General features: G+C 53.4%; 4 protein-coding genes across 8 annotated transcripts in view; 3 read left to right on the top strand and 1 right to left on the bottom strand.

The window, feature by feature from the left end:
- JPH4 (junctophilin 4) overlaps window positions 1-7,643 on the top strand; it is a 10,664-nt gene extending 3,021 nt beyond the window's left edge. The window contains exons 4-7 of the mRNA XM_011930960.1: window positions 1-308; window positions 4,080-4,198; window positions 4,540-5,072; window positions 5,960-7,643. Coding sequence (XP_011786350.1) covers window positions 1-308; window positions 4,080-4,198; window positions 4,540-5,072; window positions 5,960-6,043 — 1,044 coding nt within the window. The 3' untranslated portion in view covers window positions 6,044-7,643. The remainder of the gene's footprint in view (window positions 309-4,079; window positions 4,199-4,539; window positions 5,073-5,959) is intronic.
- Window positions 7,644-7,849: 206 nt separating this feature from the next.
- Window positions 7,850-16,195, top strand: AP1G2 (adaptor-related protein complex 1, gamma 2 subunit). Of its 2 annotated transcripts, XM_011930826.1 has the most exons (22): window positions 7,850-7,941; window positions 8,350-8,558; window positions 8,979-9,103; window positions 9,246-9,387; window positions 9,507-9,603; window positions 9,775-9,851; window positions 9,965-10,060; window positions 10,478-10,558; window positions 11,022-11,120; window positions 11,295-11,350; window positions 11,518-11,631; window positions 11,821-11,961; window positions 12,039-12,093; window positions 12,175-12,297; window positions 13,077-13,166; window positions 13,255-13,382; window positions 13,604-13,708; window positions 14,033-14,156; window positions 14,237-14,372; window positions 15,345-15,508; window positions 15,727-15,825; window positions 15,913-16,195. In XM_011930826.1, exons 2-22 carry the CDS (start codon window positions 8,355-8,357, stop codon window positions 16,012-16,014), a joined length of 2,358 nt encoding a protein of 785 aa, XP_011786216.1. In that variant the 5' UTR covers window positions 7,850-7,941; window positions 8,350-8,354; the 3' UTR covers window positions 16,015-16,195. The 2 variants fall into 2 exon arrangements, with proteins under 2 accessions (XP_011786216.1, XP_011786217.1); XM_011930827.1 differs by lacking the exons at window positions 7,850-7,941; window positions 8,979-9,103 and adding an exon at window positions 8,145-8,218 and having other exon boundaries at window positions 8,350-8,432; window positions 9,507-9,851.
- THTPA (thiamine triphosphatase) lies at window positions 16,183-20,276 on the bottom strand. 4 transcript variants are annotated; one of them, XM_011930823.1, is made up of 3 exons: window positions 19,695-20,276; window positions 18,746-19,297; window positions 16,183-17,061 (listed from the first exon to the last, which is right to left on the bottom strand). In XM_011930823.1, exons 2-3 carry the CDS (start codon window positions 19,290-19,292, stop codon window positions 16,916-16,918), a joined length of 693 nt encoding a protein of 230 aa, XP_011786213.1. In that variant the 5' UTR covers window positions 19,293-19,297; window positions 19,695-20,276; the 3' UTR covers window positions 16,183-16,915. The 4 variants fall into 4 exon arrangements, with proteins under 4 accessions (XP_011786213.1, XP_011786214.1, XP_011786215.1 ...); XM_011930824.1 differs by having other exon boundaries at window positions 19,016-20,276; XM_011930825.1 differs by having other exon boundaries at window positions 19,011-20,276.
- Window positions 19,850-21,973, top strand: part of ZFHX2 (zinc finger homeobox 2) — a 34,406-nt gene continuing 32,282 nt past the window's right edge. The window contains exon 1 of the mRNA XM_011930821.1: window positions 19,850-20,313. The gene's annotated coding sequence lies outside the window, so the exon portion shown is untranslated. The remainder of the gene's footprint in view (window positions 20,314-21,973) is intronic.

The raw sequence follows: 21,973 nt of genomic DNA on the forward strand, positions 1-21,973 counted from the left end.
TACGCAGGCGAGTGGCGCGCAGACCGGCGCAGCGGCTTCGGCGTGAGCCAGCGCTCCAACGGGCTGCGCTACGAGGGCGAGTGGCTGGGCAACCGGCGGCACGGCTACGGGCGCACCACCCGCCCCGACGGCTCCCGCGAGGAGGGCAAGTACAAGCGCAACCGGCTGGTGCACGGAGGGCGCGTCCGCAGCCTCCTGCCTCTGGCCCTTCGGCGGGGCAAAGTTAAGGAGAAGGTGGACAGGGCTGTCGAGGGCGCCCGTCGAGCCGTGAGCGCTGCCCGTCAGCGCCAGGAGATCGCCGCTGCCAGGTGGGCGTCCAGCTCAGAGGCCAAAGCTGGGCTAAGAGGAGGGGGTGCGCTGGGGACCGGGAAGTGGGGGTGTGCCTAAGGGAGGACCAAGGCCTAAGGCCTAGGGCTTGGTGGGAAATAGCAAGCCTGAAGCCAGGCAGTTGTAGCCCTGGGCATTCTCGGTGTTTATATCCGAGGCTACAGGTGGATGTGGGTGTAACTGTGGGTAGCTGGGTATTTGAGGGAGGTGGTGTAAGACTGTAAATGTGTCTCGGTGTCTTTTGTGTGGAGATGTGTCTATGGAATCCATTGTTGTGTGTGGGAGTAGCAAGGAACCCGTTTTGTGCAGGCCCAGAAATCTCTTGGAACTCAAAACATGTCCCTAGTCTTCCTCCTCTTGCAGCTGATCCAGTCTTCAGGCCTCAGGCTGGGAGCATGAGCCCTGGGTGGAAGAGGGACTGTCTCTTCCTAACCACATCCCAGCCTGACACCATTTCAGCCTTGGGCCTTTGGGAAGTCTAATTAGTACTGCTGACCTACCCACCTGAAAACATAGTCTCTCCCAGTTTTGCCTCCTCTGCCTTCTTTTACCCAACTGATAGGAGGTTTGAAGGGAGGAGGCTTCCCTGTAAATGAAACTTTTCTGTAAATCAAATTACATTTCCTTGCATCAGGAACCTTGCTATCTAAAGCAGTGCTGTCTAGCAGGAATATAATATAAGCCAAATAGGTAGTTTTAAATCTCCTGGTAACCACATTAAAAAATAAAAAGAAGTCAGACATTGTGGCACACACCTGTAGACCCAGCTACTTGAGAGGCAAGAGGATCACTTAAGCCCATCAAGACCAGCCTGGGCAACATAGCAAGATCCTGTCTCTAAAAAATAAAAAACCATACAAACAAAGGAATAGAAAATAAAAAGAAGCAGGTGAGATGAATTTTAATAATATTTTTATTTAAACCAGTATATCCAAATATTATCATTTCAACTGGTAACCAGTGTAAAATTATTAAGATATTTTACAAATTCTTTTTGAACTAAGTCTTTGAAATCTGCAACTCCCTGGGCAGCAAGCAAGGCTCCCTGCACAGCAAGGTGAGCAGCAAGGTGGGCAGCACGGGACTGCCCCTTAAATTTAACACTTAAATCACATCGTTTCCATTCAGACTAGACACATTTCAAATGCTTAATAGCCACAAATGGTTTGTAATTACTGAATTAGATAGCAGAGATCTGAAAGAAGGCCAGGCACGGTGGCTCACACCTGTAATCCCAGCGCTTTGGGAGGCTGAGGTGGGTGGATCACCTGAGGTCAGGAGTTCGAGACCAGCCTGGCCAACATGGTGAAACCCTGTCTCTACTAAAAATACAAAAATTAGCTCGGTGTGATAGCAGGTGCCTGTAATCCCAGCTACCCGGGAGGCTGAGGCAGGAGAATCACTTGAACCTGGGAGGCGGAGGTTGCAGTGAGCCGAGATCATGCCACTGCACTCCAGCCTGGGTGACAAGAGCAAAAGCCAGTCTAAAAAAAAATCTAAAAGAAGCCAAAAATCCACTTGTAATGAGATTCATAGACCCCATATTTATACAACTCACATATCTGAATTTTCACATATTGGATTTTCTTTTAAAGGGGTGGGGGATTTCATTTAAATTTGAGACTTCTTCAGAGATCAGAGATCAGGATATGTCCAGATATGCTTAAACGAGTTTGTATAATGGGTGACACAGTGAGTGAGTGTGTGTGTATGTGTGTGTGTGTGTGAGAGAGAGAGAGAGAGAGAGAGAAAGAAAGAATATAAACATGCCAAATGCAGAGTAGACGTTTGAGTCAGACAATGTGCATCTATAGATGTGTCTGGGAGTCTGGATGTTAGAGCCCAGGGCCTTAAGCCAGGGAAGGGGGAGGGCAGAGCACCAGGGAACATTTTAGACTAGATAGAGTGGAGACATGTGCAGGAAAAACTGATCTCAGTAACTGGAGGATCAGGCAGTGGGAGGAGGTTGGTTGGTCTCCCCAGCAACAGGCCTGGCAATCCTGATTGGCTGCCAGCTGCCATGGAAACAGCAGAGCCTCAGCAGCAGGTGCCTCTGCCAGGTAGCCTGAGCCTGGCCTGAGTCTGAGGCCTGAGCACAGACTAAGTCTACTGAATAGGACTTGATCATCCATACTCTTCATATACAAAAATAGGCGTCATCAGTGCACCAATTTCAGGCCACCAAAATAACTCAATACAACCCAAGACCATGATCCTCATGCTCTTGGCTCAACAGGTGCCCTTGACAGCCCTGTCCACCTTCTCTTTGACTTTGCCCCACTGAAAGGCCAGAGGCAGAAGACTGCACATGTGCCCACTGTGCACCCTGAGACCAGCTCAGTTTCAGCATAGGGCTAGTCATATAGAGTCTGAAAGTCTCTAAGACAGAAGAACCACGTTATCTGAGATCCCTCCCAACAGGCTCTAAAGATCTTTGACCCACCAGGTTTGAGGAGAAGGGACTAATCATAGCTCCCAAAGAACATAAATAAGAGGCTATGGACTAAGAATATGCACAGTAGATATCACCATCCTCTTCCCCACCCCCATACCAGACTGCCCTCCTAAGCCAGAGAGAACAGGCCTGTGACCAGAGGAAGTCATGGGGTGTGATCCATTCAAGCCCACGGCAAGCTCATCTGACTGACTCTTTCTCAGCTCCTTTGTGTCCTACCCTCAGAATTACAGAACTCATTTAAGGACAAGGCATCTATGATTAACAGCAGAGGGTGAAAGGGAAGAGAAAACTGAGGAAGAATCTGACATCAGAGGGAGAACTGAGAAACAACAGTGGGGAAGGACTGATCAGACTCCCAGACTGCCTGCACCTAAGGAGCAGGGAAAGTGGGAGAGGGTGTGGAAGGGAGACTAAGGGTTTAGCCAGAAGTGTAGTCGCAATGGTGAGAAAGCATGCATATTAGTAGGGAGAGGGGATGGGATCATTACCGAAAGGGGAGACCCACTCTTACTCCAGTTCCAGAGCTCAGAAAAGCATGATGGGGGGGCAGTGGGGTGGTAGCAGTGACGGGATGAAGAACAATGTGATAACAGAAGAGGCCGAAGGAATGCAAGATAGGAAATTCTCATGCCAAGAAATCTGCACTGGTAGAGATAGGATTAATAATAAGGAAAAGAGATGGTAGAAAGGGAAAGGGAGGTAGAGACTGTTAACATGAGGGAGACAGTGGCTCTGAACAAGGAAGCGGGGCAGGGACGAAGCTGCTTGGAAGGGAGGACCAAAGTACAGGACCCTGCGCTGGACCCCACAGAAAGGCCTGTAACTCCAGGGGGTGAGAGGGGTTAGTAACAAGAGGAGGTGCTAACTGCAAAGAAGGCAGTAGGTATAGCTCGTAAGCACCAAGCAGGACTGCAGGGGATGTGCTAAAAGAGTGAAGTCTCAACTGTCACTGGGAGGGGGGCAGGACAGGAATGGAATGACAGAGTTCCAGGAGGTCCTGGCCCTTGCAACTGGAAGAAGTGTTACTACAGGACGTAGCAGTAGAAGGCTGTGAGAGGAGCAGGAGGGTGTGATGATGGCAAATGCAGCCCAGGTCAGGGGGAGGAAACCGAGTGGGAGCTGCCCTGGCCTGCCAGGAAGGGAAGCAGCTGGCAGAGTGTGGGGAAGGGTGAAGACTCCAGAGGACAGGAGGATATGATATAGAGGGGACGGGTCTAGGGGGCTGGAGCATCTGAGCAGGGGCTAATTTGAAGTGGGGGAAGGTCTGCTAAGTCCCTGTCTCTGGATCCGACAGGGCAGCAGACGCCCTCCTAAAGGCAGTGGCAGCCAGCAGTGTCGCTGAGAAGGCTGTGGAGGCAGCTCGAATGGCCAAACTGATAGCCCAGGACCTGCAGCCCATGCTAGAGGCCCCAGGTAAGGCATGGGCAGCTGGGGGAGGGGAGTGAGGTCCCTAGGAAGCTAGAGAGACTCAGGTGTGGGGAAACAGATGAGAAGCCCTGCAAGGGAACCGGGGATGGGAAAAAAACAAGGAATGAGGGTGCAAGGAACACAGGGTAGGGGCCAGACCTGGTAGTCTGGGGAGTGGGACTTGGGAATGTATGCAGTAGGTTAATGGGGGGTTTGGAGTCTGGCGGTGAGAGGCTATGAGCCTGGGAATTCCAAAGTCCTGGGAAGCGCCCAGTCAGGAATAAAGCTGCAGCCACTCCAGCCCAAGGCCAGTTAGGCCCCTCTGATTCTCAGCTATCCCTACCCAGGCCGCAGACCCAGGCAGGACTCAGAAGGTTCCGACACGGAGCCCCTGGATGAGGACAGCCCTGGGGTGTATGAGAACGGACTGACTCCCTCAGAGGGATCCCCTGAACTGCCCAGCAGTCCTGCCTCCTCCCGCCAACCCTGGCGACCCCCTGCCTGCCGGAGCCCACTGCCTCCTGGAGGGGACCAGGGTCCCTTCTCCAGCCCCAAAGCTTGGCCTGAGGAGTGGGGGGGGCCAGGCGCACAGGCAGAGGAACTAGCTGGCTATGAGGCTGAGGATGAGGCTGGGATGCAAGGGCCAGGGCCCAGAGACGGTTCCCCACTCCTTGGAGGCTGCAGCGACAGTTCAGGAAGTCTTCGAGAGGAGGAGGGGGAGGATGAAGAGCCCCTGCCCCTGCTGAGGGCCCCAGCAGGCACGGAGCCTGAGCCCATCGCTATGCTGGTCCTGAGGGGCTCGTCCTCGAGGGGTCCTGATGCTGGGTGCCTGACAGAAGAACTCGGGGAGCCTGCTGCAACCGAGAGGCCTGCCCAGCCGGTGAGATTCTCTGTCCCTGCTGTGTGCCCTCTTCTCCCAAAGCCTTGCCTCCCACCCTTTCCAGACCTGTCTGATCGCCAGGGCGCTTTTTATCTCCACTCGGCTTCCTCTGCCTGGCCAGTCTTGGACCACATCCCACCTCAAAAAAATAGAGGGTGCTCGAGCTGGAAGGAACCTTACACGCCTACAAGCCTAACTCCCTCATTTGACAGATGGGGGAACTGAGGCCCAGAGCAGTAACTTGCCCAGGGTTATAAACTAATAATCAATGGGAGAGCCAGAACATTTTTTCCCCCGTTCTCCTTCCATATCATTTCCAGCTCTCAGTTTCCTACTCCACCCCCACCCCCACCTCCGCACTTTCTCTCTTTGGTGCTCAGAAATAAAAAAGGAAAAGATTGTTCCCTCCCTACCCTGACTCTCCCTCCCTCTCCTGGGAAGAAGTTGAAATAGGGAAGAAGGCAGAAAACCGGGAGAGGCGGAGTTTCCCCAGAACCCTCTACTCTGATTGGGCTCTAGGCCTTCTGTTTCCTAGCAACCACATCCTCACCCCTTCATCCCTCTGCCTTGCTGCAGTACTGGCTGCTGCTGCCAATGTCTGCTACTAAGGCCAGGCACCTCCTGCCTAGGACACATGATATGCTGATGGGAGGGGACTAGAGGGAGGAGGTGGAAGGGCTGTCCCTGTATTGAAGGTGCCAGAGGAAAGGTGGGGCCCTGCCTGGGAGAAGACGGGGTTTTGCAATCCAAAACAAATGTTGGCGATCCCCCTGCTCCAGGCTCTGCAGGGAGGTACCTGAGACCCTTCAGCTCTGCCACCTCAGCCAGGGCAGGAAGGTGGGCCCTGTCCTCGGGGACTGAGTCTGCTTCCCCCTCTGTCTCTCTAGGGAGCTGCCAACCCCCTGGTGGTGGGAGCCGTGGCCCTCCTGGACCTCAGCCTGGCGTTCCTGTTCTCCCAGCTCCTCACCTGAGGCTACTTCCTGGCCTGGTTCTGGCTTTGGTTGCGTGCCTCTTCACCCCTTTGACCCGCCTTTTTTCTCTTCTCCTCTTCCTGGCTGTGTTTTTCCTATCTTTCTTTCTCTTCTTCCTTTCTTTTCTGTGCTCCTTTGTTTTTTTTTCTCTCGCTTTCTCTTTCCCTCTCTTCTTTCAGATTATCTCATTTCTTCTGGATCTGTCTCTGTATTCCTCACTCCCTTCCCCATCCCAACCCCTTCTTTCTCTAGATTGTTTACATATGAAGGGCTTTTCTCTCTCAGAGTTGCTGTCTTCTCTGAGACACACAAATCTAAGTCAGACCATTGCCCCACACCCTCCCACCTTTTCTTTAGACCTCAACTTCGCTGCGGGTGGGGGTTTGGTGTCCTAAGGAGACTCCTGGAAGCTGAATGGAGAGGAGGAGGAAGAAAATGAAGAAGGAGTGATTGAATGCCGGGCAAGGGACTGGCTGCGCTGCTGTGGCTCCCTAGCCTGAGGGGCCTGCTGTCCCTCTGAGGCCTAGTGAAAAAGCTGCAGGAGGTGCATCCTCCACCTCTAATCTTGGAGGCTATTATCTCACCTCCAAGCACTGAGCTGGGTTCCTGCCCAATTCCATCCTTCCCTGAGGGAGAGAAGGGAAGTGAAAAGTGGAATAACTCCCTACCATTTCCCTCTTTTTCTCCTCATCAGCCAGCCCCTCCTCCAGCCCCCTCTGGTGGCATGCCATGCCAAGAGCAACGTGTAAAGGAACAGCGAATATCCAATGCAGTCAAGTCCACCCCGCCCAGACTTTGCCACTGCCTTCTCCCACCCTTCTGTCTCCCCCACAATAGTTTATTTGGTTGGTCTGGACTCACTTGTGGCCTTTGATTAAATTCCTAAGGGGCCTGAAGAAGACATTTCTACTGCAGAGGGTTAGAGGCACTTGAGCAAGGCCCCCACACCCCAACTCTGGGAGTTGTGGTCGGGGGAGGCACTTCTCGGGGATAGGACCAGACAAGATAACAGGAGCTCACAAGGAAGCAGAAGCTGTGACAAGTTTAGTAGTCTCAAAATGGGTTATGTCCCTTCCCCCTTCACATCAGAATCTTGTGAAATGAGAAAACAACAGAAGGAGGGGATCAAAGAAAGCTGATCTCACATGCTTCCCAGGCAGGGCAGAGGTGGGAGTCAAACTGGGTGACAGGTGGGTGGAGAGCCCTGTTTGAGGCTGTGGCTGATCCCTCTCTGGTATTAGCTTTTCCCCTGGGAGCAGGAAGCCCTAGGAAGAGGGGACTGTAGGGTCCCCAGGGGATCTTTCCTCCCTCCCCTGCATGAGGCAGAGGCAAGCTGCCTGCCAACCCCCTCCCTCAAGGAATGGCCTTGCCCGGGAATGCCCACCACACATACCCTCTTTTTTTCTAGTCAAACTCTGTTTATTCCTTGGCTTGCCTCCCTCCTTCCTCCCCTCTCAACCTTTACTTCTGATTTCTATTTCATGGAATTTGGGATTGAAGTTAAACTACAACAGTGCCGCCAACACCAAGTCTTGCAGGAAAAAAATACAAAGAAATTTAACAACAAAAAAAAAATATATTAATAAAAAAGTTCAAAAAAGGGGGGGGATTGTCATCTCCTTTGGGGTGCGATGGCTTCAAATCCAAACTGAGGCTCTCCGGGTGGTGAGGATGTGCGAGGAGGCCTCTTGAAGAACTCCAGGCTTATCATGCTGTCTGTCCGCTAAAGCCTGAGGCTCGAGGTCAGAGGATTCAGGAAGGCTCTGCATCGGCCCAGGAGGGCGGGGTCCCGTGGTGGAGGCGGGGAGAGGGAAGGACCGCACGGATCACCAACCCCTGCTCGGCCCCGTACCAGGAAGCGCTGGGGGGCAGAGGAGCGGAGTTGAGGCAGAAGCCAGGTGAGGCTGGAGTCCTGGGGGTAGGCAGGCTGTCGCTGCCGCTGCCTGAGATGGAAATCGGGGGAGGAAGCTCGCGGAAGAAAAGAGGAGGGTCGTGGAAAGAAAGCAATCGCTAAGCTAGGGATGAGGTACCAGGTAGGGGGAGGAAACGGGAGAAATAGGTGGGGCTCCAGCGCATGCTCAATAGGAAGGGGCGCCGGTAGGGTGCGGACGCATGCGTAATGGGCTTCTCGGGCGGGGGGGTGGTCGCAGAATTTGGAGACCCACTTCGAGAAAGGTAAAATGCGGGAGCAATTTTAGGGTACCTGTGGGACCCGGGCACTTAGGGTCTTGACACAGGACGCGCCTGGGCCGAAAACCCAGGCACGCCCGGCCAGAGAGTGTTTCTTCACTCCCGGACTCTGCCAGTCAGAATGGTGGCGCCTTCGCTGAAGCTTCAGGACCTCATCGAAGAGATTCGCGGGGCCAAGACTCAGGCCCAGGAGCGGGAGGTGATCCAAAAGGAGTGCGCCCACATCCGGGCCTCCTTCCGCGATGGGGACCCAGTGCACAGGCACCGGCAGCTAGCCAAACTGCTCTACGTCCACATGTTGGGTTACCCCGCCCACTTTGGACAGGTACTGGCCAGGAATACCTCCCTCCTGAGCTTGATGAAGGCTAGTGGGGCAGAGTCACAGACTCACCTGTTTATGCCCTGGTTTTTTAAATTCTACAATTTCAGAGTCCTCACAGGCTGCACTGCAAACCTCTTTCCCCATTGCTACCCCTACTGGTCATCAGCTGGCCTGAACCCTTCATTCTCTGGCCAGCCTCGTTTAGGGCAGGCACCTCCTCCTTTCCTCTCGCATCCTCCTCAACTCCTAGTTCCTCCTACCCACTAACGCCTGAATTTCCTAAGCTTCTCCTCTTGTTGAAGGGAGAGTGATGAGATAGGATACCCCACAGGTTAATCTGGTTTTAAAGAGGAAGATGGAACAGGGATGTGAGTGTCTATGGTTTCACCCCTGCCTCTTCCTGGTTTGCCCCCTTGACTATAGATGGAGTGCCTGAAACTGATCGCCTCCTCCAGATTCACAGACAAGAGGGTGGGCTACCTGGGGGCCATGCTTCTATTGGATGAGAGGCACGATGCCCACCTGCTCATTACCAACAGCATCAAGAAGTGAGAGGGTTCTGGCAATCACTTGGAATCAGGGAGATGGGAGAGTAGGGACCTTGGAAATCCCAGGGGACTGCCTGTTGTGGGTATTGAAAAGGACTGATTTTCTCAGAGGTTTGACTGACCGTCCTCCCAAACCCTGCAGTGACCTGAGCCAGGGGATTCAGCCAGTACAAGGCCTGGCCTTGTGCACTTTGAGCACCATGGGCTCTGCTGAGATGTGCCGAGACCTGGCCCCAGAGGTGGAGAAACTGCTCCTGCAGCCCAGTCCCTACGTGCGCAAGAAGGTGAGATGGTGGGACTCCTGGCACTTGCTCCTGCAGATACTGCCTGCTGTGTGCCATATAGTAGTAGATGCAGGAGTCCATCCCCTCTGATCCCTGTCTGAGGCCCCGGACCTCTGCAGGCTATTCTGACTGCAGTGCACATGATCCGGAAGGTCCCTGAACTCTCCAGTGTCTTCCTCCCACCCTGTGTCCACCTGCTTCACGAGCGTCACCATGGTAAGGCTGTGGGGCTCCCCATCCTTTGCTTCAGCTCTGTGGACAGAAGAATTGAAAATCGGATGGGAACACCAGCTCATAGGAGAAGGGTAGCGCACACACACAGGCACACACGCAATAGACTCTCTTGCCCCTGGCCCCCACCATTCACTTCCCCGACCCTGACCCCAGGCATCCTGCTGGGCACCATCACGCTGATCATGGAGCTCTGCGAACGAAGCCCTGCAGCCCTCAGGCACTTCCGAAAGGTGGGCTGGTGAAGGGGCAGGCCCTGGGCCTGAAGAGAGGGTCAGTGGGGAAGGAATGGGGCTTTAGCTGGAGAGGATTAGAACAAATGCCCAAAGTTGTGCCCTCCCTCCAGGTGGTACCCCAGCTGGTACACATCCTCCGGACTCTGGTGACAACGGGATACTCCACAGAACACAGCATATCTGGAGTTAGCGACCCCTTCCTGCAGGTGGGGTGACCTTTCACTGCTGTATCCCTGGAACAGAGAGGGCATAGCAGTAAGACCATGACCAGTGGTCTCCTCCAAGAGAACACTGGCCCTCTCAGTGTCCTGGGCAGCAGAATAGCAGGCACAGGATTGCTCAGGTCATCCCAGGACCTGTGAGGGGAGAGGGAATGCCTAAAAGTGAGGAAAATACAGTTTGGTAACAATTTTTTTTAAGCCTGTCCTGAACTCCCCTGGCCTCACACACCTCTGTTCCCCTCCCAGGACCAAGAGACCTGTGGAGGTGAGGAGGTATGGGGAGGATCTAGGGAGCGAGCCAGACCCTCACAGTGCTCTCCTCCATGTTGGAGTTTTCTCCTCAGCTCCGTGACTCCTCACCCTATGAACCCCTCCACCTTTCGATTTCCAACCCAACCTCAGGTCCAGATACTTCGTCTGCTTCGGATCCTGGGCCGGAACCACGAGGAGAGCAGTGAGACCATGAATGACTTGCTGGCCCAGGTGGGGGCTGGGAGGAGGGCACTGGTTAGCTGTGTTGCTTGGAGACCCCACCAGCCCTGGGTGCCCCTCACTTGACTCCTCACTGTGCAGTGGCCATATCATTGCCTCTCCGTCTCCTCTAGACAGTGAACTCCATGAAGAAGGGACACAGTCTGTCTTAGTGCTATTGCCCCAGTGCCCAGGCCGGCCCTGGCACATAGTAGAGGCTAAGGGAACTTTGTTGGATGGTTGAAGGCTGGACAGATGACATGTTGGAGTCCTTCAAGAGACCTGAGGATTACCCGGGCTTGTTGGCATGTGCCTGTAGTCCCAGCCACTCAGGAGGCTGAGGCAGGAGGATCACCTAAGCCTGGGAGGTCAAGGCTGCAGTGAGCTGTGGGCGACAGAGTGAGACCCTGTATCAAAAGAAACAGAGACCTGAGGAGGGCCCTGAGCAGATATATCTCCTCTCTCCTCCACTCAGGTAGCCACTAACACAGACACCAGCCGAAATGCCGGGAATGCGGTCCTGTTTGAGACAGTACTCACCATCATGGATATCCACTCTGCAGCTGGCCTACGGGTATCATCCCTTATGCCTCTCCCACTATGGCCCCGCCCACCACCTCACTCACACAGGTCCTGCTTGCTGGTTTCTTCCTCCTAGCCCCATCGTCTTGCGCCAATGTGTTTCCACTCCTCAATGGCTGAGCACGTTGCTTCTTTCCTGGCTGACCCCAGCTTCTGCCTCTCATAGGTTCTAGCTGTCAACATTCTTGGCCGCTTCCTACTCAACAGTGACAGGAACATTAGGTAATAGTCCCAACTGTCTACCTAGGCTGTGCCACTGATCCCCTGGTCCTCTGCCCTCCCTCCTCCAGAGCCTCCTGATCCATTTATCTCTTACCCCTATACCCAAGACAGGACGGGGATGGGGGCTGATGGCCATGGTGTGATAGAACCTCCCCCATCCTGACCAGGTATGTAGCCCTGACATCATTGCTTCGACTGGTGCAGTCTGATCACAGTGCTGTGCAGCGGCATCGGCCCACTGTGGTGGATTGTCTACAGGAAACTGATGCCTCCCTCAGCCGGTGAGCAGTGATAGAGGGGACAGGAGGGCAGGGCAGAGGTTCCCAGTGCCTTGTGGCCAAGACTCGAGCCAGCTTAGAGCAGCTGGAGTAAGGGGACTAAGGGGGACAGGTCCCTGGGGAAGCAGAGGGGCTGAGGCATGGACCAGGATAACCTGGGCTACCTGCATGGAAACCTCTTTCTCCTGCCAGGAGGGCCCTGGAACTAAGCCTGGCTCTGGTAAATAGCTCCAATGTGCGAGCCATGATGCAAGAGCTGCAGGCCTTTCTGGAGTCCTGCCCTCCTGACCTACGGGCTGACTGTGCCTCAGGCATCCTGCTAGCTGCAGAGAGGTGAGGTGCCCAGGAGTCAAAGAGGGTAGAATCTGGGCAGGGTCAGTACCAGAACTGATGAGCCATATATCCCCTAGGTTTGCTCCCACCAAACGCTGGCACATAGACACCATCCTGCATGTGCTGACAACGGTGAGGCAGGGGCTAGTCAGAGAGCTGGGCAGAAGTGGTCAAGATTCACCACACTGACTTTGCCGTGCCTACACCTTCCAGGCGGGCACCCATGTGCGGGATGATGCAGTGGCCAACCTGACCCAGCTGATTGGGGGGGCCCAGGAGCTACATGCCTACTCTGTGCACCGCCTCTACAATGCCCTGGCAGAAGACATTTCCCAGGTACCATTCCCACCTACCCAGGCCCAGGGCTGCCCAACCACTCCCTTGCCCATCCTCGACCGCCTCCTCCCTATACTAGATTCCAATTTTTCTCTCAAGATCACAGCTACCTACATAGTGCAGAAGACATCCAAGCACAGAGCCCTGCTTTTAAGAACATCTGGGCTTTTGTCCTGACTCTGGTACCTCCTGGCTATGTAACTCCAGATGACTAACTTCCCTTATGCTCCACGTACCCTGACTGCCTCTTAGAGCTGCCTTAAGATTAAAGCTCTTGTGTTTATGAGGTTTCATTATTACCTTGAATGCTGAATGAATTAACAGATGCCAGGCAGTACCAAAACCCCCCTCTTCCATCTTAATTAAATAGGGTGGGCAGAAAACATCCACACCTTCCACAAGGGAGGGACCCTCTCACATTTCCATCCTGTGTGGTTAGGCCATGTAGTTCTGATGCTTGGCCACCAGAGGGCAGTGGGAGCGAGGTAACAAACTTCCCTTTCCCCACCCCCTCCAACCCCCACCCCACCATCTCTGTACTGCCTAAAGGGATATTACCAGGTCTGGAAGTGAGGAGAGGACCTCAGACACTGGCCCAGCAGTGTTTCTTTCTCTCTCTCTCTTTTTTTTTAATAGAGACAGGGGTCTCGCTATGTTGCCCAGGCAGGTCTTGAACTCCTGGTCTCAAGCGATCCTCCCGCCTCAGCCTCCCAGTGGGCTGGGATTACAGGCGTGAGTCACCATACCTGGCCAGCCCAGCAGTTTCTTATCCCATGTAGCAACCACTGGTGCAGGTGGCAGCCTGGTGCATTGGGGAATATGGGGACCTCCTGCTGGAGGGGAACTGTGAGGAGATTGAGCCCCTTCAGGTGAGACCTCATTGGGGGTACACTGAGGAGGGACTCGTCAGGGGGGCAGGACTTGCACCAGGGTCACTAACTGTATCCATGTCTGAAGGTGGACGAAGAGGAAGTACTGGCATTGCTGGAAAAGGTGCTGCAGTCCCATATGTCCCTGCCAGCCACTCGAGGATATGCCCTCACAGCCCTCATGAAACTCAGCACTCGCCTCCAAGGGGACAATAAGTAAGAAGGGGTCCCAACCCCTTGAGAGATGGCCTTTCACTGGGCCCACCTATTTCTGAGATTCTTTCCAGGCATATATACCCAGCCCACCCTAACCCCAAGCCCTTAGGTTCTTGTTTTTGAGCCAAATCTGGGTATTTCCTTGCTCCGTGGGCCTTTCCTTCCTGCCACATCCTGCAGTGGCACACTGCCATTGCCACTTACATACTACACTGGCCCAGCCGCATCCGCCAGGTGGTGTCCATCTACAGGAGCTGCTTGGACGTGGAGCTGCAACAGCGGGCTGTGGAGTATGACACACTCTTCCGGAAGTATGATCACATGAGGTGTGTCCAGCACTGTGCTGCAGCATGGGACCCAAACCCCTGCCCTCTCCCAGATGCCCTTTTGTAGGTACAAGGGCCACATCCTCACCTGTGTTCCACATCCACAGTGAGAGCTTCCCACCCACTGTTAATTGAAGCTAAGCTGGCTTCCAACCCTCCTTGCTCATCTGAAAATCAGCAACATGATGTCACTTTAGGAAATCAGAAGGGAACTTCTGAGCCACCATGTGCCCAGGGCTCCATGTTCCTAGTCATTATCCTAGATGCCTCTTGTGAAAGGCCCAGAGACCACACAGAGGCACACTTGGCATTCCATCCTCTCAGGGCTGCCATCCTGGAAAAAATGCCTCTTGTGGAGCGAGATGGCCCTCAGGCTGATGAGGAAGCAAAGGAAAGCAAAGAAGCAGCCCAGCTTTCAGAAGCAGCCCCAGCACCCACAGAGCCCCAGGTGAGGAGGCTGGAAACCCTGGGGTAGGAAGACGGGCTGAGCTTCATACCCAGCCCTGCCCCTTCTGTCCCTTCTACCAGGCCTCACAGCTCCTGGATCTGCTAGATCTCCTGGATGGGGCTTCTGGGGATGCCCAGCATCCTCCCCCTCTGGACCCCTCCCCAGGAGGTGCCCTGGTATACCTGCTTGACCTTCCCTGTGCACCTCTACCCCCAGGTAAGCCTAAGCAAAAGGGAGATGTCTTAGAGAAGGTAGGTAGAAATGTGCTGCTTCTCCTAAGCCAAGGGCTGAGGCTCATGGACCCTGCTTCTTGTGGGTCCATGTGTGTCCCCCATCCCATCCCCATCTCAGGAGGTAAAAGGATGAAGTCAGTTATGGTCACCTGTCTTCCCTTTGTTCCAGACTTCTTTCTCTGGCCTACAGGGCCCTGCTTCCTTCCCAGCCCTTCTTATACCACTTTCCCACTACCCACTCACTGCCCCCTTCTCAGCTCCTCACACCCTCCCACCCTTAGCATTTCATGTTCTTTTTTACAGGGAATGTTCTTTCCCCAGCACATCGAATGACCAGCTCATTCTCACTCCAGACTTCAGCTAAAATGTCAGATGCCTTCCCCTACCACTCCTATTTAAGTCAGTTCTCCCCAGTTATTCTAGAATGACTTACTTCCTTCATAGCATCTATTATGGTCTGTAATTATCTTGCTTATTTTATTTTTTATTTTTATTTTTTGAGACAGAGTCTCGCTCTGTCACCCAGGCTGGAGTGCAGTGGCGCGATCTCAGCTCACTGCAACCTCTGCCTCCCAGGTTGAAGCTATTCTCCTGTCTCAGGCTCCCAAGCAGCTGGAACTACAGGCACGAGCCACCACACTCGGCTAATTTTTTGCATTTTTAGTAGAGACAGGGTTTCACCATGTTGGCCAGGCTGGTCTCGAACTCCTGACCTTAGGGATCCACCCACCTCAGCCTCCCAAAGTGCTGGGATTACAGGCGTGAGCCACCATGCCCGGCCCTTTTTTATTGTTTCTCTCCCCTATTAGACAGTAAGCTCCAGCCGCATCTTCATATCTACTTTGTTACTAGCCTCTCAAGTAGTGCAAGGCCAGTAGGTGTTCACTCAGTTTTTGTTGAACAAACATGTTCTCTCAAACCTGCACACTGAGCTGCCTTTGTCTCCCTACTCCAGCTCCCATCCCAGATCTCAAAGTGTTTGAGCGTGAGGGAGTACAGCTGAATCTGTCTTTCATTCGACCCCCTGAAAACCCTGCTTTGCTGTTAATCACCATCACTGCCACCAACTCCTCAGAGGGTGATGTCACCAATTTCATATGCCAGGCTGCTGTGCCCAAGGTTTGTAAAGATCAGGGTTCAGAGGTGGCCTGGGGACTCCAGGAGAAAAGGCCACTAAGTAGAGGAGGTGGGTGGGAGACAGTGTGAGATGCGATTGAATCATCTGGAGATCAGCACTTGGGGAGTTACAGGAAAAGGATGTGGAGCCACTGGGTGTAGAGGAGCTGCCTGAGCCCCACCTACTGCCATACTGTGCTCTGTTAAACTCCTGTGCTCAGAGTCTCCAGCTGCAGCTGCAGGCCCCCAGTGGGAACACAGTTCCAGCTCGGGGTGGCCTTCCTATCACCCAGCTCTTCAGAATCCTCAATCCTAACAAGGTGAGCTTCAGGAGTTCCCCCAAGACAAGACCCAGGGATAGCAGAAGTTGTGGGTGCTAACCCTGGTCCCCGCTCTCCTATTCCTAGGCCCCCCTGCGGCTAAAGCTGCGCCTCACCTACAACCACTTTCACCAGTCAGTGCAGGAGATCTTTGAGGTGAACAACTTGCCTGTGGAATCGTGGCAGTAACTGTCTCCATCACAGCCTGAAATTCTCCTGTGTCCCAAACCCCAGGGAGCCCCAGCCGCTTGAAACCTACACCTGAGGGCTACCAGCAGGTGGCACTCTGGCTTTGCACTGCAAAAACGGGACCAGCCCCCTTCTCCCCCAAATAAAGCCCAATAAAGCCTGAGAGGGGAGGAAAGCCATATTTGGGTATATTTGAAGTGGAAAATGTGTATGAATAACAGCAAGGGAAAAGCATTCTTACATAAGAGGTATGCATCTTCCCCTGAACCTTGAGAACCTGTCTCAACACAGGGGCGAGGATGGGGCGGCTGCTGGTTCTTTCTAACCCTCTTCAGGTCAGGGAACAAATTTGCCCCAAACTTCTACAGCTGGCAGTCTACCCTCTGGGCCAGAGCTGGGCACAGTGGCAAAATCAGAATAGAATTTCTAGAGTTCTAACTGGGATTCCCAACCATTTCCTCAACTTGCTTCTATTTCCCACACCCCAAGGCAGGGAAATCCCTGCTGCCTCCCCTCATCTTCTAACTCAGCTGTAAGGCAGTTTAGGAGCTGCTGGCAGAATCAATGGCATCGACCAAGGGAGGGGGGTGGCAAGGGATTTTCCTGTGCTTAACTACTGATCACGGCTAAGTGGAAATCCTATAAACACGAGCGGAAATCAATGGAGGCTGCTTAGCGGCCAGGGGAGAGGGGCGGCCCACAGATTGCATCTGACGGATGAGGGAAGAAGCAGCAGCCAGGGAGGGCTCAAGGAAGAGTAGCTTAGAGTAAGGGGAAGAAACAGGAAGAGCTAGAGAAAGAGGAGTCACTGTCAGAAGGGACGCTGAGGGGAGAGGCACAGTGGGCCAGGAGTGGATCCATTAGACCCAGAGTTCCCTTCCCATTCTGGGAAGTGACACCCCTAGCCCAGGCAGTTATCAGGATCTTTAGTCCCCTGTGGCCTCTGCTTGGAGCTGTTCACTTCTAGCAGGCGCTGATAGTCTTGAGGCCGGAAATGCTGTAGGTACACCATCAGCTTGGCCGGTGCTGTCTCCTGTGCAGGCACACCTACAGGTAAAAGGACGAGGAGAGAAATGGACAGAGCCACAAGCACTTTCACTCTGCTCCCTGCCCACCCAGCCAGGACCCCATGGATGTTTCCAAAGCCACACTGGGGTTCTGAATGTCATCCACCCAGCTTCTATAACACACTAGTCCACTCCTTGCCTGCTTGTGGAACTGGGACCTAAAAGAGCAACTTCAGGCAAGAGTGGGACTAGAAGCCACACTTGAGCCTCTCCTCCAGCAAGGAGAAATGGCGAAGAGGCACCCAGGCACCAAGAAGACGAAGGATACCTCAACATCAGCTCATTTCAGTTATTACCCTGTCCCACAATCAAGATTAAAGCCCATCGCAGGGCGCGGGGACTGACGTCTGTAATCCCAGCACTTTGGGAGGCCGAGACGGGCAGATCACGAGGTCAGGAGATCGAGACCATCCTGGCTAACGTGGTGAAACCCGTCTCTACTAAAAATACAAAAATAGTCGGGTGTGTTGGTGAGTGCCTGTAGTCCCAGCTACTCAGGAGGCTGATGCAGGAGAATGGCGTGAACCCGGGAGGCGGAGCTTGCAGTGAACTGAGATCGCACCACTGCACTCCAGCCTTGTCTCAAAGAAAAAAAAAAAAAAAAAAGATTAAAGCCCATCTAGACCAGGCCAAATCTCATCAGCTTAGCAATGAAGCACATGCAGAGATGTACAAATAGAAACCAAGAGCTATAGAAAGAAGAGGAGGGAAGCTATAGCCATGGGGTGGGATTCACATAGAGTTCTCACCTCTACACCGTAAGGTGAGAATGGAATTGCCTGTTGCAGGTGTCTGTTGTCAATGCCTGACAGTGTGCTGGGCACGTAGCAAGGAACTCAGTGTATGTTTGCTGAGGGGGCTCAAACAGCACTGCAGGGCTGTAAGGCCTCATGGGGTGCAAAATTCCACACTAGTGCAAATGAACTGTCTACGAGGGATTATGCTTGGGAACAAATCTGCCAAATCATGCCCCACTGTCTCACATAACTATAATGTTATTGCCCTTTACGAAAAGCTGAAAGGACAAATTAAAAGGATCTAGGTAATTGTAAAACAAAAGGACAGAAGATTGGTTGGACTCTTGGTGTAGTGGGCAGTGCATCAGTCTCACGATCTGAAGATCCTGAGTCTAAGCCTCCCAGAGGTCGGCTTTTGTAAAAAGGCTTTTTACTCCTCCTTGTGGAGGAGTGGTGACTGAAGAAGAAAAAAAAAAAAGACTGGGGGAAGGAAGAGTCAAAGCAGGGAACTGAGAAATGAAACTGAAGGAGATCTGGCTATAGGTATGAGAACTAAATGAGACAGGTTGGCTGGAATTGAGACACATGGAAGGACTAAATCCAAATTAGACAGCTACTGTTAAAGAGAAAACAAGATTTCACAGAACTGTAAGCAAACTTAGAAAACTGCTAAAACAATTCCCATTACAAAAATAATCCAGGCCAGGCGCAGAGGCTCACACCTGTAATCCCAGCACTTTGGAAGGCTGAGGCAGGCAAATTGCTTAAGGAGTTCCAGGCCAGCCTGGGCAATACGACAAAACCTGGTCTCTATTTTTAAAAAAATTTTTTAATCCAGAGGCCCTCCCCCACTACATGGTCCAGTGGGTGCCTCCAAAAGAGAAAAGTGGGGAGCAGGAAAAGCACAAAAGGGCCTGTCTCTCTCACCAAGCATGCTGCTGAGCCTGTGGATCTTCTCTAGGGCAGTTGGTACTTCAGCCTCCTCATGCACCAGGGCCTCTACCTCACCCACAGCATAGCCAAAGTCGGCTGTATCCAGGTCCACCCTGAGCTGTGGCTCCTCTTCATCAGTTCCCAAGAGCACCAGTTTCCAGGCACTCCGCTTAGTCACAAAACTAGCTACTTCCTGCAGCCCCAATGGGCCCAGCACAGCAGCCACATCTCCAGCCCCCAGGCCGTCAGCCCCCAGCACCTTACAGAGCTGGGCCACAATTGTCGGTTCCGCTGTGAGTTCCTTATACTCCGTGTGGTGTCCTAAGACACCTGCTGCTCCAGGACATTTGAGCTCCCATCCACTATCCTCTCGTCGTCGCAGCCAGTGGTCAGCCTGCATGAGGCTTAGCTCAGGGGTGTCATAGTAGGTGTCTCGGAAGGTGACCCGGTGCTCCAGGGTGCCCCCCAACTCCCGCAGCCGCTCCTCTGTGCCAGGCCCTGGAACGAACTTTCGCTCCACCTCTATCAAGCCCTGGGCCATGCTACCTGCAATTGGTTGAACAAACATTTGCTGAGTTCCCAAGGATGCAAAGCCTCATGCTCAGCTCCTGGGGCGTCAACTCAGTACAGACCCCCTCCCTGGAAGAACTTATGAGGGGCACACTGTGTCGCAATACTAGGGCTACTGCCCTTTTCTCCCTACCTCGGTGACATTAAGGCCCCGTCGGTCGTATTTTAAGGTTCTGACAGTGACCTTAAAATCCCTTCCACTGCTGCTGATGTCCTCAATCCAAAGAGCCCCCTAGAAAGCAGGCTGGGTAGCGGGTATCCTTTCAACGCCCCCCTCTCTACACCCTGCCACCCCAGGAGGCTAGTGGCTCACGACCCGGGATGACCTGCCCTTTCCTGCTACACTACTGGCCAGCGGAACCTCAGGTCTCACCTCAAAGCCCGAGAGTCTCCTCGCGGGACCCAGAGAGGGGGAAGGGAGCCCACGCCATACACCCGCGAGGAATGCCGGGAGCAGTTCCTGATCCCGGACCTCGTCCCGACCCTCCGCGGGCCCAGCAGGTCCCGGCACCAGCGGCCATATTAGGTCCGTTGTGGCAGTGTCGAGAGCAGGCCAGGGTTCGAGAGACACGCTATGTAATGGGAAGCCGCGACCCCCGTGGTGGCCAGGGGAGCGAGGCCGCCCCCTTGCGCTCTGCTCCTCATTGTCTGCCCCGCACCGCTCCCGGGGGTTGGTACAGGTCTCAGACCAGAGGCTAAGCCAGGCACCGTGGGGCGCGGATGCATGATGGGAGATGTAGTTCCAAAGGGAGACTTTGCCCTCTCGCCCCGTCCGTCGCTATGGTGACAGGAAAGCTGCAATTGGTGCCTGCGGTACTCTACCTAAAGCTGAACTGGAGCTACAGGGCGGTGGGGAGAGTCGAGTGCAAGGAGCTCAAGCCCCAGTTCCATCTCACCCACCCGCCCCACCCCCAACGCGGGCAGATGGGCCTGGAATACAAGCCATTCACACTGTACAGCAGATATCTGCTGTAGCAGCCAGTTAAGTGCAGGCCAGTGGCAATGGTGGCGAGGAGGGGGTGATGGGGGGAGGGAAGGGAGCGGGGGCAGCGCGTAATAAAGTCCAGTTTAGCTACTCTGGAGTTTTAGAGGGGATCTAATACCTCCTGGCATGAACGTTCCGGGTAGGAGTGGGTGAGAAACTTTCTGTCAGAGAATAAAGTGATATTTGGCCAGGAACTAAAGATATGATGGAATTTCAACAGTTGGAGACCTGGATGGAGGCATGAGTAGCCTAAGCAAAGGCCCAGAAACTGGAGAGCACCTGGGTAGTATGTAAGTAGAAGATGAGGCTAGAAATGCAGTTGAAGAAAAAGCCTTGAGTGCTAGACTGACGAGTTTGTGTCAGAGTTTCCAGAGGTCCCTAAGCAGTTTTTGTCAGGTGTGGAACTACTTATGTTCATTTAGAATACAGAAAGGCCGGCGCGGTTGCTTACACCTGCAATCCCAGCACTTTGGGAAGCCGAGGCGGGTGAATCACCGGAGGTAAGGAGTTCGAGACCAGCCTGGCCAACATGGAGAAACCCCCGTCTCTACTAGAAATGCAAAAATGAGCCAGGCATGGTGGCGCATGCCTGTGTTCCCAGCTACTCCAGAGGCTGAGGCATGAGAATTGCTTGAACCAGGGAGGCAGAGGTTGCAGTGAGCTGAGATGGTGCCACTGCACTCCAGCCTGGGCCACAGAATGAGACTCTCTCTCTCCCCCAAAAAATAAAATTCAGGAAAACATGGGGTTGACCCTTTGAATGCTTTGGGAGACAAAATATTAATAGAGATGATTCCTTCTTACTCCCTCTGAGGATTATGGTTATCTGGAGACTCTAACTATGTGTCTGACCTTCCATGTGAGGAAGCTCCCTGAGGAACTGTGGCTCTTAACTCCTGGACTCCTTCCTATGATGGGTGAGAAGTGCCATGTTCTCAACACCTGCCCTCTCACCAGTATGTTTTTGGAAACACATGACCAGTGAGAGGTATTATAAGGAGAAGGACACTGGTTTAAAGACATGGCATTTTGGCCAAATGCGTTGGCTCACACCTGTAATCCTAGCGCTTTGGGAGGCCAAGGCAGGAGGATCACTTGAGGCCAGGAGTTTGAGACCAGCCTGGGCAACATAGCAAGACCTTGTTTCTAAAAAAATAAAATAAATTTTTTTTTTTAGTTAGCCGTGTGTGGTAGCGCATGCCTGTGGTCCCAGCTGCTCAGGAGGTTGAAGCAGGGGGATAGCTTGGGCCCAGGAGGTCAAGGGCAGTGAGCTATGATCCTGCTACTGCCTGTACTCAGCAACAGAGCAAGACCCTGTGTAAAAATAAATAAACAAATGGCATCTTGAACTTGGGACAGCTGGGGCGAACCCGTGGCCCCACTCTATGTTAAGCACCATTGGTTAGGGAGGGAGGGAAGCAACCCCAGCTCCTAGGGCCTGCTTTTCATCCATCTTTTGCTTTCCCGTTTTGTTAACCTGGGATGAAGACCTAATTTTTCCTTGTGTTATAAGGTCCAATCCAGTGGGGTAAAAGCTGCAGCTTATTTGAATGGAAAGATCAGTTTCCGGAGCCAGACCTGGGGTTGACTCCCAGCTTCACTTTCTAGATGTTTGGCCATCGGCAAGCTACTCCACTTCCCTAAGGATCTGCTTTTTTTTTTTTTTT

The sequence above is a fragment of the Colobus angolensis genome, unplaced genomic scaffold, assembly GCF_000951035.1.
Source record: "Colobus angolensis palliatus isolate OR3802 unplaced genomic scaffold, Cang.pa_1.0 Scaffold88, whole genome shotgun sequence".
Classification (NCBI taxonomy): domain Eukaryota; kingdom Metazoa; phylum Chordata; class Mammalia; order Primates; family Cercopithecidae; genus Colobus; species Colobus angolensis.

Coding starts and splice junctions, on each gene's coding strand:
- AP1G2 (XM_011930826.1), top strand. CDS start 8,355: ATGGTGGCGCCTTCGCTGAAGCTTCAGGACCTCATCGAAGAGATTCGC. Junction 9,852..9,964: donor CCCTCAGGCACTTCCGAAAG/GTGGGCTGGTGA, acceptor CCCTCCCTCCAG/GTGGTACCCCAGCTGGTACA. Junction 13,709..14,032: donor CGGAAGTATGATCACATGAG/GTGTGTCCAGCA, acceptor CCATCCTCTCAG/GGCTGCCATCCTGGAAAAAA.
- THTPA (XM_011930822.1), bottom strand. CDS start 19,319: ATGTTTGTTCAACCAATTGCAGGTAGCATGGCCCAGGGCTTGATAGAG. Junction 17,062..18,745: donor CAGGCTCAGCAGCATGCTTG/GTGAGAGAGACA, acceptor TTTTACCTGTAG/GTGTGCCTGCACAGGAGACA.